General features: G+C 36.5%; 1 protein-coding gene across 1 annotated transcript in view; it reads right to left on the bottom strand.

Moving 5' to 3' along the window:
• Positions 1-13,954, bottom strand: part of GRM8 (glutamate metabotropic receptor 8) — a 956,579-nt gene that overhangs the window by 403,173 nt on the left and 539,452 nt on the right. Inside the window, exons 4-6 of the mRNA XM_075208924.1 lie at positions 4,226-4,361; positions 3,593-3,747; positions 2,883-3,020 (exon numbers count right to left, since the gene is read on the bottom strand). Coding sequence (XP_075065025.1) covers positions 2,883-3,020; positions 3,593-3,747; positions 4,226-4,361 — 429 coding nt within the window. The remainder of the gene's footprint in view (positions 1-2,882; positions 3,021-3,592; positions 3,748-4,225; positions 4,362-13,954) is intronic.

The following is a 13,954-nucleotide window of genomic DNA, read 5'->3' as shown; positions in this document are numbered from 1 at the left end:
GCTAATCACAGAAGTTCCTGTCAAATGTGGCCTGACAAATATCTCTCTTTTACAGTCACTGAGGTCTTCTCTTGTAATAATTCTCAACATAATTATAGGCAACCAGGAAAGTCCATCATTTTTATATGTGACCCTGACAATGCTGGAATGTTACTTGCCTTATTAACACATGTACTGCATCTGGGTAAAAGCTCTTTCAATAAGCTCGATATCCTTTATATACCCAGGGGTTTCCATTATTTTGGCCATTACCTGTATATTTTTACTACAAACATGTTTACTAACATCTGTTGTCCATGGATGCACCAAAATTTACATGAAAGCATCCTAAAAACTTTTGCCCTTGCTGAGGTGATAAAACAAACCATTTGCAATAGCAAAATAGTTTGTTGCAATACAATAAAGGTAGCCAAAATATCAAAATCACATGTGAAAACACATTTATTTCATGGAGGGAAAAAAAAACAACAACATTTTAAAAGATTAAAAAATAGAACCACTATAGCATCATTTAGATTAAGCTTGGATATAAGCAATAAACAATTAAACTAATGCTAAGTAATCTCTTATATAAGTAAAGGTATCTTTCAGGAAAAATTGATAGTTGTTTAAAAAAATGTTTTTTTTTTAACTGGGTGTGTCTATGACAACTGACCTATAATCTGTTCCCCCGATTGCTAACTGACCTCCCTTCTCCTGCTGCCTATCATTGATGCTTTGAAGGTATGCAGAATGAATGCAGAGGCAGCTGAATGATTAGATGGCTACTCTCCTCCTCTTGTATCTGTATTTTGAAAGCGAACGGTGATCTGATTATTCACTGACCTATCACTGTGGGCCGCTTGCATCTCTGTAAACTACTAGTGACAGGCAATTGTGATGGGACAGGCAGGTGAGCTGACAATATTTTTCTTAATGCAAAATATGAATTATTGCCCCTACTGCTGTCCTCTAGCGATGGTAGTCATTAGTGTGATAACTACATTTCCAACAACAGTTAGTGTGACAGAACAATGTAGATTGCTGTAATTTAGACACATAGGAAATACTGACTTAGTGAAAAAGTGACAGATCAATTCCAGCAACCCTGCTATTAACGCCGACAGGAGATCATGTCGGCACTCAGATTTATGTTACTTCAAATTGCGACAGCTACATTGCTAGTATTAAGGAGGCAATGCGAGGACCCGTCAGCTCTATAATGTTTTTTACAAAGGGTTTGACATTATAGTGCTGGTGGGTCCTCACATTGCCCCCTTAATACTAGTAAAGTAACTGTTGCTATTTGAAGTGACTTCAATCTGAGTGCTGGCATGTTCTCCTGTCTGCAAAGGATAGCAGGGATGTCGGAATTGTTGTCTGTCACTTTTTCACGAATTCGGTGTTTCCAACATGTCTACATTACAGCAATCAGCATCCTTCTGTCTTACTAATTGTTGTCCAAAGTTTATTCATTGCTATTGTGTACCCCACACTCCTCTAGAGTATGCGCTGTGAGGTAAGACAATCTCCATGCCTCATGGCAGGAGGGTTTCTGCTCTTCAACTAGCAAAACTGTCTTGGCTCCAATACTGGGACCCCTGGTATTTGTGAAAACCTCAACTCTGACAGTTGCTTGCAGTGAATGTTTCTCCTGCATACAGTGGTTGTTACTTGGCTAAGTAGCTGCATCAACCTCCAGCATCTTCTGGAGTTCACACTCAAATTCAAATTTGGAGAATCGGACATTAGATATGTTCAGAGATGAGTACCCTTAGACAGCAGAAGTCCAGGCAATAGGAATGCGGCAATTCTGCTAGGAAACTTCATTAAGCTAGGGGGGGTTAAAAACTGTCTGCCTAATGTACATAGGGGTCTTTATTATATTCTGCTATGGGGCACACAAATGTCTAGGTAGTCCCCTATGAAGCAGGGTAATTGCAGAAATAAATGAATAATTTGGCATAACATATATAACATATTCATCTTCTGTGTAGTAGAACAAACTTAGTTCCATCTTTAAGTTAAACTTGTTTGTACTTAAACAAATACTGGATTTGAGCAACATATAAATTTTACAGGTACACAAGTTATATAAGCTATTAACATACTACTTATTTTAACCACAATGTAAAGCATTAATATGAGTAAAATACATTTAAAGTAGAGGTAAAATCTAAGCCAACATTCTATACGTTTCTAATGTTTGATAATGTTTATACTAAACATGCATTGCGGTTCATAGTCAAGGCCAGTTAGCACACTACCACTGCTTGATTTCAACAGCATTGTTATGAAATGATCTCTTTATGAAACAGATATGATGAACATTTCTTATATTGTGTGGCAATAAAGATGACAATTTTCTATTTCGGTAGATGCAAAAAAAATATTTTCCCCAAAAAAGTATAACATTCCCATGTAAAAACATTGTTCATTTAGGTAAAATGATGTAATTGAGGTGTTCTTGTTAAAACATTTTATCCCTTACATGCTAATAATTTAATGGTCTTGTCTGGAGGATGAGCACAAATGCAATTGTCATCAATCAGCATTGGGTCAGCAGTCTCTCTGGTACTGAATGCCTAAAAGGCCTGGCTGTAATCTATAAGTTAGCAACAAATCCACATAAAACCTTCAATAAAATTGACTCAACATGAAGCAGACAAATATCTTTCAAAGGAGTCTGCATAGGCCACCAACAAGCTCAGGTAATTACAATGACAGTCAATTTTTTTTCTACACTAGACTATAACAATACATACAAAGAAAAAAATATTTTACCTAATGTCCACATTGCTAGTTGTTAATCAAACATTTATTGTCCACAGATTGATTTCCTTCAGTTTTGGAAGACTTAAAAATGTTGCTAAAATAAAGTAAGATATTATACATCTGCTTACCTGTGCATTTCTTTAAATGACTATTTTTTTTGCCATGTGATCCCAGTTTGCAGCCAAAGTTTTCTTCCCAAAACTCTGCAAACCATACATTTCTTCGGTTATTGGCTAACGACCGGCTTCTAAAATATCTATCAAATCCTATTCCATAAAAACAGAAATGATCATTAATGCAGAGAAAGAGTATATTATGATTTCATGGGGATTTGTACTTATAATTGCTATTTGTTTTCATTTCTGAAATGTACAGAAGGATCTGAATCATAACTTTCTTATGTGTTGAAAGCACACTTTAACTGAGAGTTTATCAATTTTAGTGTTGATATGCTTTGCTATATGTTCTCCCCTCTTTACACACATAGTAAATATTAATTAGTAATTAAATAGTAAATTGTAAAAGCAAGGAGTCCTTAATTAAAAATACAATAAAAACATTAATATGGTTATTTACTAACATTGCTCAAATGTGCAAACTTAAACTAAATATATAGCAACTAATTAGACATTTGTTTTCATAGTCCAACTTGCTTTAGACAGCTGTAAGCTGATTGGATGCTATAGAATCAGCACATACTTACACCTTTGAGAAATGTTAATATATAACCATTAATATATTATATACTATAAATGCCACTGTCAAATTAAATGTTGTCAATATAAATATTACATTGTGTGCAACTGTGTTTCACTGTACAGCAAAAGAGTTATTTTACCATCTATTGAGGCTCTCTTTGGTAGTATTGTAACAGCGCCTTCTGCTATCTCCTCTTGTTGGTATACTGGTGCAATTTTAGAGCCCCAGCTGTCTGAGCCAATCCAGAGAAAGTGTCCAGTTTGATTGTTTCGTTTGGCTGATTCTAGAATTCGTCTGCAACACACAAAAAAAGGAACACAATGCTATTGATTTAACTCAAGATGCATTAACCAGATGCACTAAACATTCAGGGAGGAAACAATTAGTCAATCATTCTGTCAACTTGACCCCTTCTTCAGAAAAAGACGCTAGCGTCTATCTGTATCTGCAGTTCATGTTCATTTATTTTTGTCTAACCCTAATGTACCATATACTGTCTATCATTCTCATTTCATTTATCTTATTTCATTTACTCAATCTCATGACTTAATCCAACGGATGCTACACAATTTCAAGTAGACAGCAAGATCGTCTCAAAGGGACAGCAGAATAGCATTTGTTTAAATGCAATTGAAATTTTCTGCACCTTCAGTCTCACAAGAATATACTTGACGTGGTGATGTAAAACTGATAAGAAATAAAGAGGTTTGTGCAATTCTCCTGCCACTGGAGAAGATCAAACATGTTTCAAACAAAAAGAGAAAACTATCACCTTATGTCATCTTCATTTGCAAAAATGATTATTGCACGAGCATGAGGGGTCTCCAGCAGGCGTTTAATGATTTTATCAAATTCTCCTGGTTTGGGTTCTCGAGGGATTTTCAGTGATTGGGCAATGCAAACACCACCTGTAAAGACATAATACACTTCATCTCAGAAAAGCCACACTTTAAGGATTACTGATTAATGCTTCTTGGATACTACATTTGGTTTGTATAAATATATTTATGGCAGATTCACATGAACTACAGCAATATGTGTATGAATACCTGTGTGGATAATAAACCACATTGTGTGATATCATTTCCAATAATGTCAAATGACACACTGTGCAAAAATATAAAACCAACCGACTACCACTTTAGTACCAGCTAAACATTTATATTTCTCTCCTAAAATATTTCTAGATTTAGGTTCCATTTATGGCTTAAACTTGTCATGAATGTGAGGGGGAAATGGGTCTGTCTTTATTATTTTTTGTGTGTGAATTCTTTTAACATTGCTGAGCATATCATCATAATCATCATCACCATTTATTTATATAGCGCCACTAATTCCGCAGCGCAGTTCAGAGAACTCCGCTCACATCAGTCTCTGTCCCATTGGAGCTTATAATCTAAATCCCCTAATATACACACAGACTGAGAGAGACTAAGGGCAATTTAATAGAAGTCAATTAGCCTATCAGTATGTTTTTGGAATGTGGGAGATAACCGGAGCACCCGGAGGAAACCCACACAAACACGTGGAGAACATACAAACTCCACATAGCCTGGAAATGTTCTCTTCCGCCAAAGTGCAACATGAAGGCACAATATAGGTCGCAATAATGGTTTTGAGCAAGACATGAAATTCAAGTATTTTGTGGAGTGGAAAAGATGTTTTTTCTATTTTATTTATTGTAATCCTACTGTAGACTATATATTCTATATCAAAGAATTCTGTGGATGAAATCTCAGTAATCTAGGTACTTGGCGACTAATACAAATTAATCAAGACTTAAGCCTTTAATCGCGTACATTTTAGTTTGATTATTTTCCTAGAGAACTTAGCAAGAAGGCTGCAAAATGGTTTTATGCACAAGTATTATGTAGTGTAATGGGTGCTTATTTGTGTGCTCTTGCATTAATTTGTGTCTAAGTTACAGTGATCTATCACGTATATTTTGTACAAGGATTATTGATGATATAATATTTTTGGGGGAATGCCATGAAAATAATTGTTTGAATGTGATTATATTATAAATAATAAACTCTCACATCAACATTGTACTCAAACAATGAACATTGCTATTATTGCAGTATTGTCTCTGACCAATGTGACAAAATACAGAAACTTATAGCTGCTATATCTTTAAGCTACACAACCAATAACCAACTGTAGAGAGATATAAAGGGAATCCACTCTTTTGGTGAAGTAGAGTTGGAACTCATTCACCTACGTCAGTAAAAAATTCCTGAAGTTGGTGATGCGTACAGTGTTCACTACCAACATTTTGTAATACATCTAATATATAAAAGAGAAAATTTGTCCTTCTGTCCTTCTGTCCTTCTGTCTGTCTTTCTATACAAATCCACATTTTTCAAGCGAAGATCATGAAATTTTGCATACGAGTGTATTAAAACATGACGGAGGCAACTAAAAAAATTTAAAATTGAAATTCATTGCGGGGTGGGGGTGGCGAGGGGGGTAACACCTAAAAATCATCGAAAACGACCATAACTCTGGAATGTCTGGAACAATTTACACCAAACTTGGTACACATATGACTTTTAATCTGAGAACAAATATTGTGGGGGCATATTACTTAAATCTCTACAGGTTCATTCTTAAAATCCCAGGCAACGGTGGCCCCAAAAACAAGGTAAGGCCTATATACTGCTGTCCTTCTATCTTTCTATACAAATCCACAGTTTTCAACACTGCGGAGGATCTTGGGTAATTCGGGCCATGGCGGAAAAATAAGAGGAAGCGGCTGTGACAGCAACACCATGAGAACAGCAGCCCCAACAAAAGCTGAGGCCCCTGCTGCTCATCACTGCACATTACACATATAACTATCTAACCTCATGGCATACAGGAAGTTGATGCCACGTCACCATGGCAACAGTGGCTCTAGCTGAGGCCTGGAGACTGCTGTCCTTCTGTCTTCCTATGTATTCTTCTTTTCTTTTACAAATGTGTTAGCAGTTGTGCACGTATTATCTTCCTGAATAATTTATTGTTCTTTCCTGGTACGCATGAACTTGAAATAATAAAATGCCACGAAAGAAAAGAGCTAGATATGGTGGAAATAAAAACAATTCCACAAGGAATAAAATGTTAGTGGCAAATAAACAATCTTCTCGGACAGTGGAATCTCAAGAACAAAGATTTAGAAGACTTGAACGTGATCGCACAGCTCATGCTGTTGCCAGAGCTAAGGAATCTCAGGAAGAACGATTTGCTAGGCTGAAAGCGGATCGCACAGCTCATGCTGTTGCCAGTGCTGCAGAATCTGAGCAAGCGAGAAATACAAGGCGGGAATGTAATCGCACATCTCATGCTGTTGCCAGAGCTGAGGAATCTCCAGAAGAAAGATCTGTTAGGCTGGAAGCTGATCACACAGCTCATGCTGTTGCCAGTGCTGCAGAATCTGAGCATCAGAGAAATGCAAGGCGAGAACGTAATCGTACATCTCATGCTGATGCCAGAGATAAGTAATCTCCAGAAGAAAGATCTGTTAGGCTGGATGCTGATCGCACAGCTCATGCTGTTGCCAGTGCTGCAGAATCTGAGCATGAGAGAAATGCAAGGCGAGAACGTAATCGTACAGCTCATGCTGTTGCCAGAGATGAAGAATCTGAGCAAGAAAGAAATGCAAGGCTAGAAGCTGAAAGAACAAGACAAGTTGCTATGAGATCTACCAGTTTAGAATTACAAGGTGCAGCTTTTGTTTACAATCCAGTAAGTGCAGCGGCTATTTCAGAAAGCTTTGTCATTGGACGGATGGAACATGCCTGCCCTCATTGTGGTGCTCTGAAGTGGAGTGGCGAAAGTAAAGGAATGTGTTGCTGTAATGGAAAAGTAAGGTTGCCTGTACTTCAAACACCTCCAGAACCACTAAAGTCACTTATGGCCAATGAAACGGATGCATCAAAACATTTTCTTCAGAACATCAGACAGTACAACTCTGCTTTTCAAATGACTTCATTTGGCTCAACGAGCATTGTTGCTGAACGGGGATTTATGCCGACATTTAAAGTTCAAGGGCAAGTTTATCATAGAATTGGAGCCATGTTACCCCTTGAAAATGAAGAGCACCAGTTCCTTCAAATATATTTTATGGGAGATGAACGGGAACAGGCACAGCATCGTTGCACCACTATTTCGGGAACACGTGTGGATATTATCTTACAGTTACAGTCATTTTTTGATACCTATAACAATTATGTACAAAGCTTCAAAATTGCACTGGATCATATGCCGACAGAAGATTACAGGTTAGTTATTCGAGCTGACAGGACACCCGCTGGAGAGCACGAGCGACGTTTCAATGCCCCAGTTATAAATGAGGTGGCAGTTGTTATTGCAGGGAATGAATTTAATCAGAGGAACATGCTTTCATTCCACGCATACCTCTCATTCCATCTGATATGCCATTTCAATTTAAGCGTCTACAATTTCCAGTTCGTTTAGCTTTTGCCATGTCTATCAATAAGGCCCAAGGACAATCTTTACATGTAGCTGGAGTCAACTTGGAATCACCTTGCTTTTCTCATGGACAGTTTTACGTTGTGTGCTCAAGAGTTGGATCACCAAGAAATTTGTATGTATTTGCCCCAAATGAAGAAACGAGAAATATAGTTTATCAAGCTGTTTTGAAGTAATTGTTTATCGGTTCGTTCCATCATATACAGTTCAAATACAGTTTGACATTTTCACTTTTCACCTTCTACTGGTCCAATTTTAACATGATATTTACATGTATGTTTAATATTTAGATTGATTTTTGTAAATAAACATTCTTTAAATCCCGGGCAACGCCGGGTATTCTGCTAGTACATGAATATAATATTGAAAGTACACAGCGTGCGATGTTCTAAACAAAGACAATTGCTAGCACACAAAGTCTATATGCATATTCAAGAAAGATTTTAGCTTTAGAGTGAGAACTGACTAGGATTTAAAAACAGAAAATTAGTAAAAAAACCATCACCAATGGAATAGCAAAAGCAATCCCAAAATGTGTTCTGTTTATTGAAAATATTGTTGCATTGCTAAAGGATCATGTGCTCCTTAAATATTAACTCTGGGAATCAAGGGAGATTGTATATCTGGCAGCTGTAAGAAAGGTGTACACAGGGTTAACGGGACAGCGTGTATTCAATGTGTAATTGCAAGCATAGTGTATTGGTGGGGTTACATTAGATCCATACCACGTTGTCTGGCAGTTGTAATCCATGGGGTTCACATGCACAATAGCGATTTGCAGACAATACCTGGAATTATTTCGCTATAGGGGTGGACTGGGCAAACTATAGGCTCATAATAATAATCAGCAAAGCCCTGTGTAGCAATATGTACCTGTGAGATCCAGGTTCAATATATATTTGTCTGCTTGGGTTGTGCTTTATATATGGTAATTTGAAACCTGTCCGAGTTTTCCAACAAGGTGGTAGTATATGTGAGTCACGTTTTTGACGTTATACACAGTGTATGCAAGCTATGAACTTTGAATTAACTACACAATCGTAGACTCACTTCCAACAATACAATAGGAAGACTTACAGGATTTCCCTATATTTAGTTATTGATACTACTAGAATATCAATACTGGATATGCATTGACGTGATCTTATTTACCAACAATTACTGATTAGCAATCTATGACTCTGTTTTTTGGATCTAGATGCTAATTGGACAATTCCAATTATATTCTCCCACCCACAGGCATATGTTTTAATCACATGTCCTATGTGTTTATATAGTGTTTTATATTTCGCTGTTTTTGTTTTTTTGACAGGAATATTTCCTATTTTAATTATATCAATAAAAGTAATTTTTTAATAAATATTTTCTGGACCAGAGTGCTTACTTGTTCCCCTTTTGTTCTGAACCTTTGTTCTAATTTTTCTATGTCTCATTGACCAAGTTTGTATTTATTTGTTTCTTTTGGTTTTCCTTAGTCTGTGTGAATGAATAGTCACATGATCACATCATTTCTTCATTTTTTTAGATGGTTATTTCTAATTAATAAGTATTATATCTACTAGTAATGAAATACAAAGGCATGATATAGCCATATGCAATTAGAAAACTCTATAAAAGAAAAAACTGAAAAGATATTAACACTGGAACCTAGGCTCAACACTACCAGTAAAATTGAGCAAACTGCAAATACTTTCTTGAGTAAACAGTACTATTTAACCAACCAAGCATTGGTAAGCAAAATAATTCACTTGAAACTACAACAAATAATACAATAATGTTATTTTTAGGTTGAATACCTAACTCGATATGTGCATGCGATAATATTTGAAAAGCACAATACATTTCACAGGCAATCTTGTCAATTGCTTTGTTGTTTGCCAGCAATTTAAAATAAGCACATATATTTATATATATTAAGGCATATGTGTTTGCATATTTTTACTTTTAAGTCAATCCTGTCATATGTGTTTATAGTCTGGTCTTATATATTATAATTTACTTTTTTGTTAGAATCCATAGAGCAGTGATATATATATATATATATATATATATATATTTATTTATTTTGTGCAGGTCTTTTCATTATTTCTCTCTGCTATTTGTCAGTTAGACAATCTGTCATATTCAAGACAATACAAAGTTGAAATTGCAAAGAAATGCATTGAAATCAGAGATTCTGGAGGAGATTGCTATCCTCTGTGTGCTCTAAAGCACACACATATCTCAAGTGTGATGAGAATTCCTGGAGGATTATATTTATTGACTTAACATCTGCTCGCTTGCAATAAAAACACACACTTATCCCGAATAAAATGAATTTTGTCAGAATTAATATTTGAGACTGAAAGGTGTAAATATGCTATGATATGAGTATGATCAGGTTATGCTACTAAAATACAATTAGGGGAAAATTTATTGCATGTTGATTTTACATATTTTTTTAAAAAAAATGTATTAAAATTGCTATAAATTGCCCTCCTATCCTGTAAGAAGTAGAAATTTATTTTCCAAATGCTCTAATTTAACCACAGCAATTTTGTGATTGACTGGCAGCTTTAACATATTGGCAACTTGTGATTGGCTGGCTGTGTAGTACACGCCCATGGACTCTCTTCTTTGATCATTTCCCATTCAGACTGCTATGAATCAAGAATAAAGATTTTATTTTATATTTAATAAAGAGGTAAATAGGGGTTTGGGAAACCATTTATTCAATTAAAGTTTATCCTAAAAGTTGTATGCATTTACTTATTTTTACTCTTTTTGTATTGTTGGCAGGGGTATCCCTGAGGTAGCAAAGATGTCACACCAGTGGTCCCAATTTTGTTTATACCTCACCCTCACAGTCAGAGCAGTCAATAAGAGTTTCAGTGTTAACCAACATTGAGCTGGTTTATTATGACACTGGCACTACTTTCTCATGATGTACCAGTTTTAGAGAAACCAGCCCAGATTGTCAGCCACTGTGACTGGTTAATGATTTGGGTGTGTTTGCTATTCACTTTCACTTTTTATTTATTTATTACCAAAAGCCTTTTCCATAATTTCCAATGTGTCCTCTCATTCCAATTGGCTATTGTACTTATCGCACTTGTCTATGTGCTGGAAATACCATTGAATTTATTAAGTCAATTAAATAAATGGGAACAGCTCTGCATTCCTATCATATATTTGTCTTTCATCTCACAGGTTTTGAAGCACTCTCAAGTTTTTCAAACCAATGAATAATGTTTTAGGGATTTCCACAGCAAGCCAATCAATCCTTAGAAATTCCCCTTGTCCTTTACAATATTATTGCAATATCTGGCACATTTTTGGCATAAGTTTGGAAAACCACTGCCTTTAATTGATATGGTGATAAGTAAATATAAATCTAGCAAATCACAAGAAAAATAGCAATTTTTATCAATATTTCTGCAAACTGACCTTTAATCATTTAATTCCCTTAGTTTTGTTATTTTAGATTCTAATTACCCAATATATAAACATACCGCTATCATGTTTAGTATCTCTGCTTAATGAACTGGAGACAACAATGAATACAGACTTTAATGCACACTATTGAAATCATAGTTCAAACCATAATGTTATTGATCAGTCTTTAGAAACACATAATTTTATATACAGAAAGATCACACATTGCTTTCAACATAAAGTAGTCTAAAACTTTGTAAAGTTTGTACGTTACATGCTAATCTGCAAATACTGCCTTTGGGTTTTTATTGCACTTACTCTTCACTAATACAGTAGTTTTGCTTCCTATATTGTATGCACTTAGAATACACTGCCAGACCATGACACATAGCAAAACTTTGCGGAGGCGTGTTGATGCAAGTCCATCCGCTCTGAAATCCTGGAACTGAAACCCCAAATGGGAACACAAGCCCCCATGCTTGCCCCAAAGAGCAGACTGAGGGCTTCTGGAGCTCATGGACCAGCATTGCCTAGTCCCCCATTACTGCCAGTCCCTATAGCAGTCCAGCATGTAGTAGCTCTACTACTGCTGCCAGAAAGTATCGCCTGAGTCACAAGTGCATCCTACTTCCTGAGGTAGGTTTAAGATGTGTCCCCACATCATTATTCTACTCATCAATGCTTCTACTACTTCATCCTTGGCCTTTCTTTAGCTTCAATAGAGAGATAGTTGGGTACTATATATTGCAAGGCAGTAAAAAATTTTTTTTACACACATGCCTATATTACTCTAGAATAATGATTAGTTCATTTATGCAGGTCACAGGTGTCACATTTATCTATGCATTTTCCATGTATCTTTTTTAAACTCCATTCCCATTATACTTGCCAATAGCTAGATCTTTTGATCAGGAGGCTTAAGTCATGGGTCTTTTTCTGGAACATCAGTTTAGCATCACAAATAAGCATAGAGGCTATTAACTTTTTCTGGATAGACATTTTTCATAGATTTTTATGGAGAAATCCAAACAGATGTTAATCAGAAATCTATTCATGTAATACTTCACTACACATCACACACTCACACATTCACATGCACAATCCAGTATCAAAGTAATTCCAATTGGAATCCAACTATGTATTTGGTAAGATGATTTTGTGACTGTGGCTATAACTGGAAGAATGTACTTAGTTGAGCACAGAGGATGCCAAATGAAATCCTGAGGCCACCTAAGAAGAAAACTAATGAGACAGAAAATAAGTAGGTTATATTTTAACATATACCCTTTATGTCTGGTGACAATGGCACTGAAGACCTGTACTCCAAAAGGAATAGGGGCAGGGACATACTTGACCAAGGCACTGAAAAAAATACTTTTCTCCTTGGTTTACTGCCCCTCTAGACGTCAAGATTTTACTTACACTGTGTTATTGTCTAAAGCAGCTATTCCCAAACTGTGCACCACATTCTCTGGGGTGTTCTGGAAACCTCACAGGGGTGCCAGAGCCAGCGGTAATCGGTGTAAGCAAAGTGAGGGGGGGTGCCAAGCCTGAGAGATGCTTCCCTCTGCCTGCCACCCTCTACTTGTCCACAAAGCCGGCCAAGCAAAAAATTACACAAAAACTTGCCAGCATGGAGGGGGGCGGCGCCCAGCACCCTACTCCTTTCACACTGACTGTCGCATGTGATGCCATCACGTCCGACATTTTCAGTGAGGAGCAGCACAGAGCGGAGCCTGAACATGAAGAAAAGTAGACAGAAGAAAAAGAGAATAAAACAGAAGATAGAAGGCCAAGAAAAATGTAAGTAAAGGAGCAGAGGGACAGCATTGGGATGAAAGAGGCAGTGTAATTAAAGGATAACTGATGAAGGGGCCCAGTGTTATGATGAAGGGGCACAGTGTTATGATGAAGGGGCACAGTGTTATGGTAAAGGGACACAGTGTTATGGTGAAGGGCCACAGTGTTATGATAAAGGGGCACATTGTGATGATGAAGGCGGCTAAATACTTATTACATTATTTTGACCCAACTACTTATAAAACGGGACAACTCTGTAATTATTTTGACTTAAGAGTGTGTGGTGAAATGAGGTATTAATATAACCTCAACCAGTCTGCACCTCGTTTCTCACAAGCGGACTATTAAAACATATACTTTTTATAGACCTCTGGTTCCTCATATTTGTCAATCATATTTAAACTTGTATATATTCTATTTGTAAGTAGTTAAAATGTCTGCCAGCATGTTTTTCTTATCTTGCAGACTAGTCCATTGTTTCAGCCTAGGCAAAAAGATTATTGTCCACCAGTTCTGTATAAATGGACATAACACCAAGAGGTCTCATGTGTTAAGATAGGGAAAAGGTCCACAGACAGAGCTCTATGTTTAATTACTGTGTACTTAAATGTAATGCGTCTGGATTCTGACCTCTCCTGTTCAAACAAATTGTTGTATAGCCACAAAATACATATCCTTAATTATATCAAGAGTGACTCATCTGATATCCCTATGCCTGTATGTTTACCTGCGAAAAGGTAAACACAGAAAAGGACCAATCAGACAGGTCCTGAAACTCCTGAGACTGTCATTTATGGGTTTAAAAAAGAGCTCC

This window comes from Mixophyes fleayi, chromosome 4 (genome assembly GCF_038048845.1).
Source record: "Mixophyes fleayi isolate aMixFle1 chromosome 4, aMixFle1.hap1, whole genome shotgun sequence".
NCBI lineage: Eukaryota > Metazoa > Chordata > Amphibia > Anura > Limnodynastidae > Mixophyes > Mixophyes fleayi.
The sequence above is the reverse complement of the archived record's forward strand: the minus strand, read 5'-3'. Positions and strand labels throughout refer to the sequence as shown.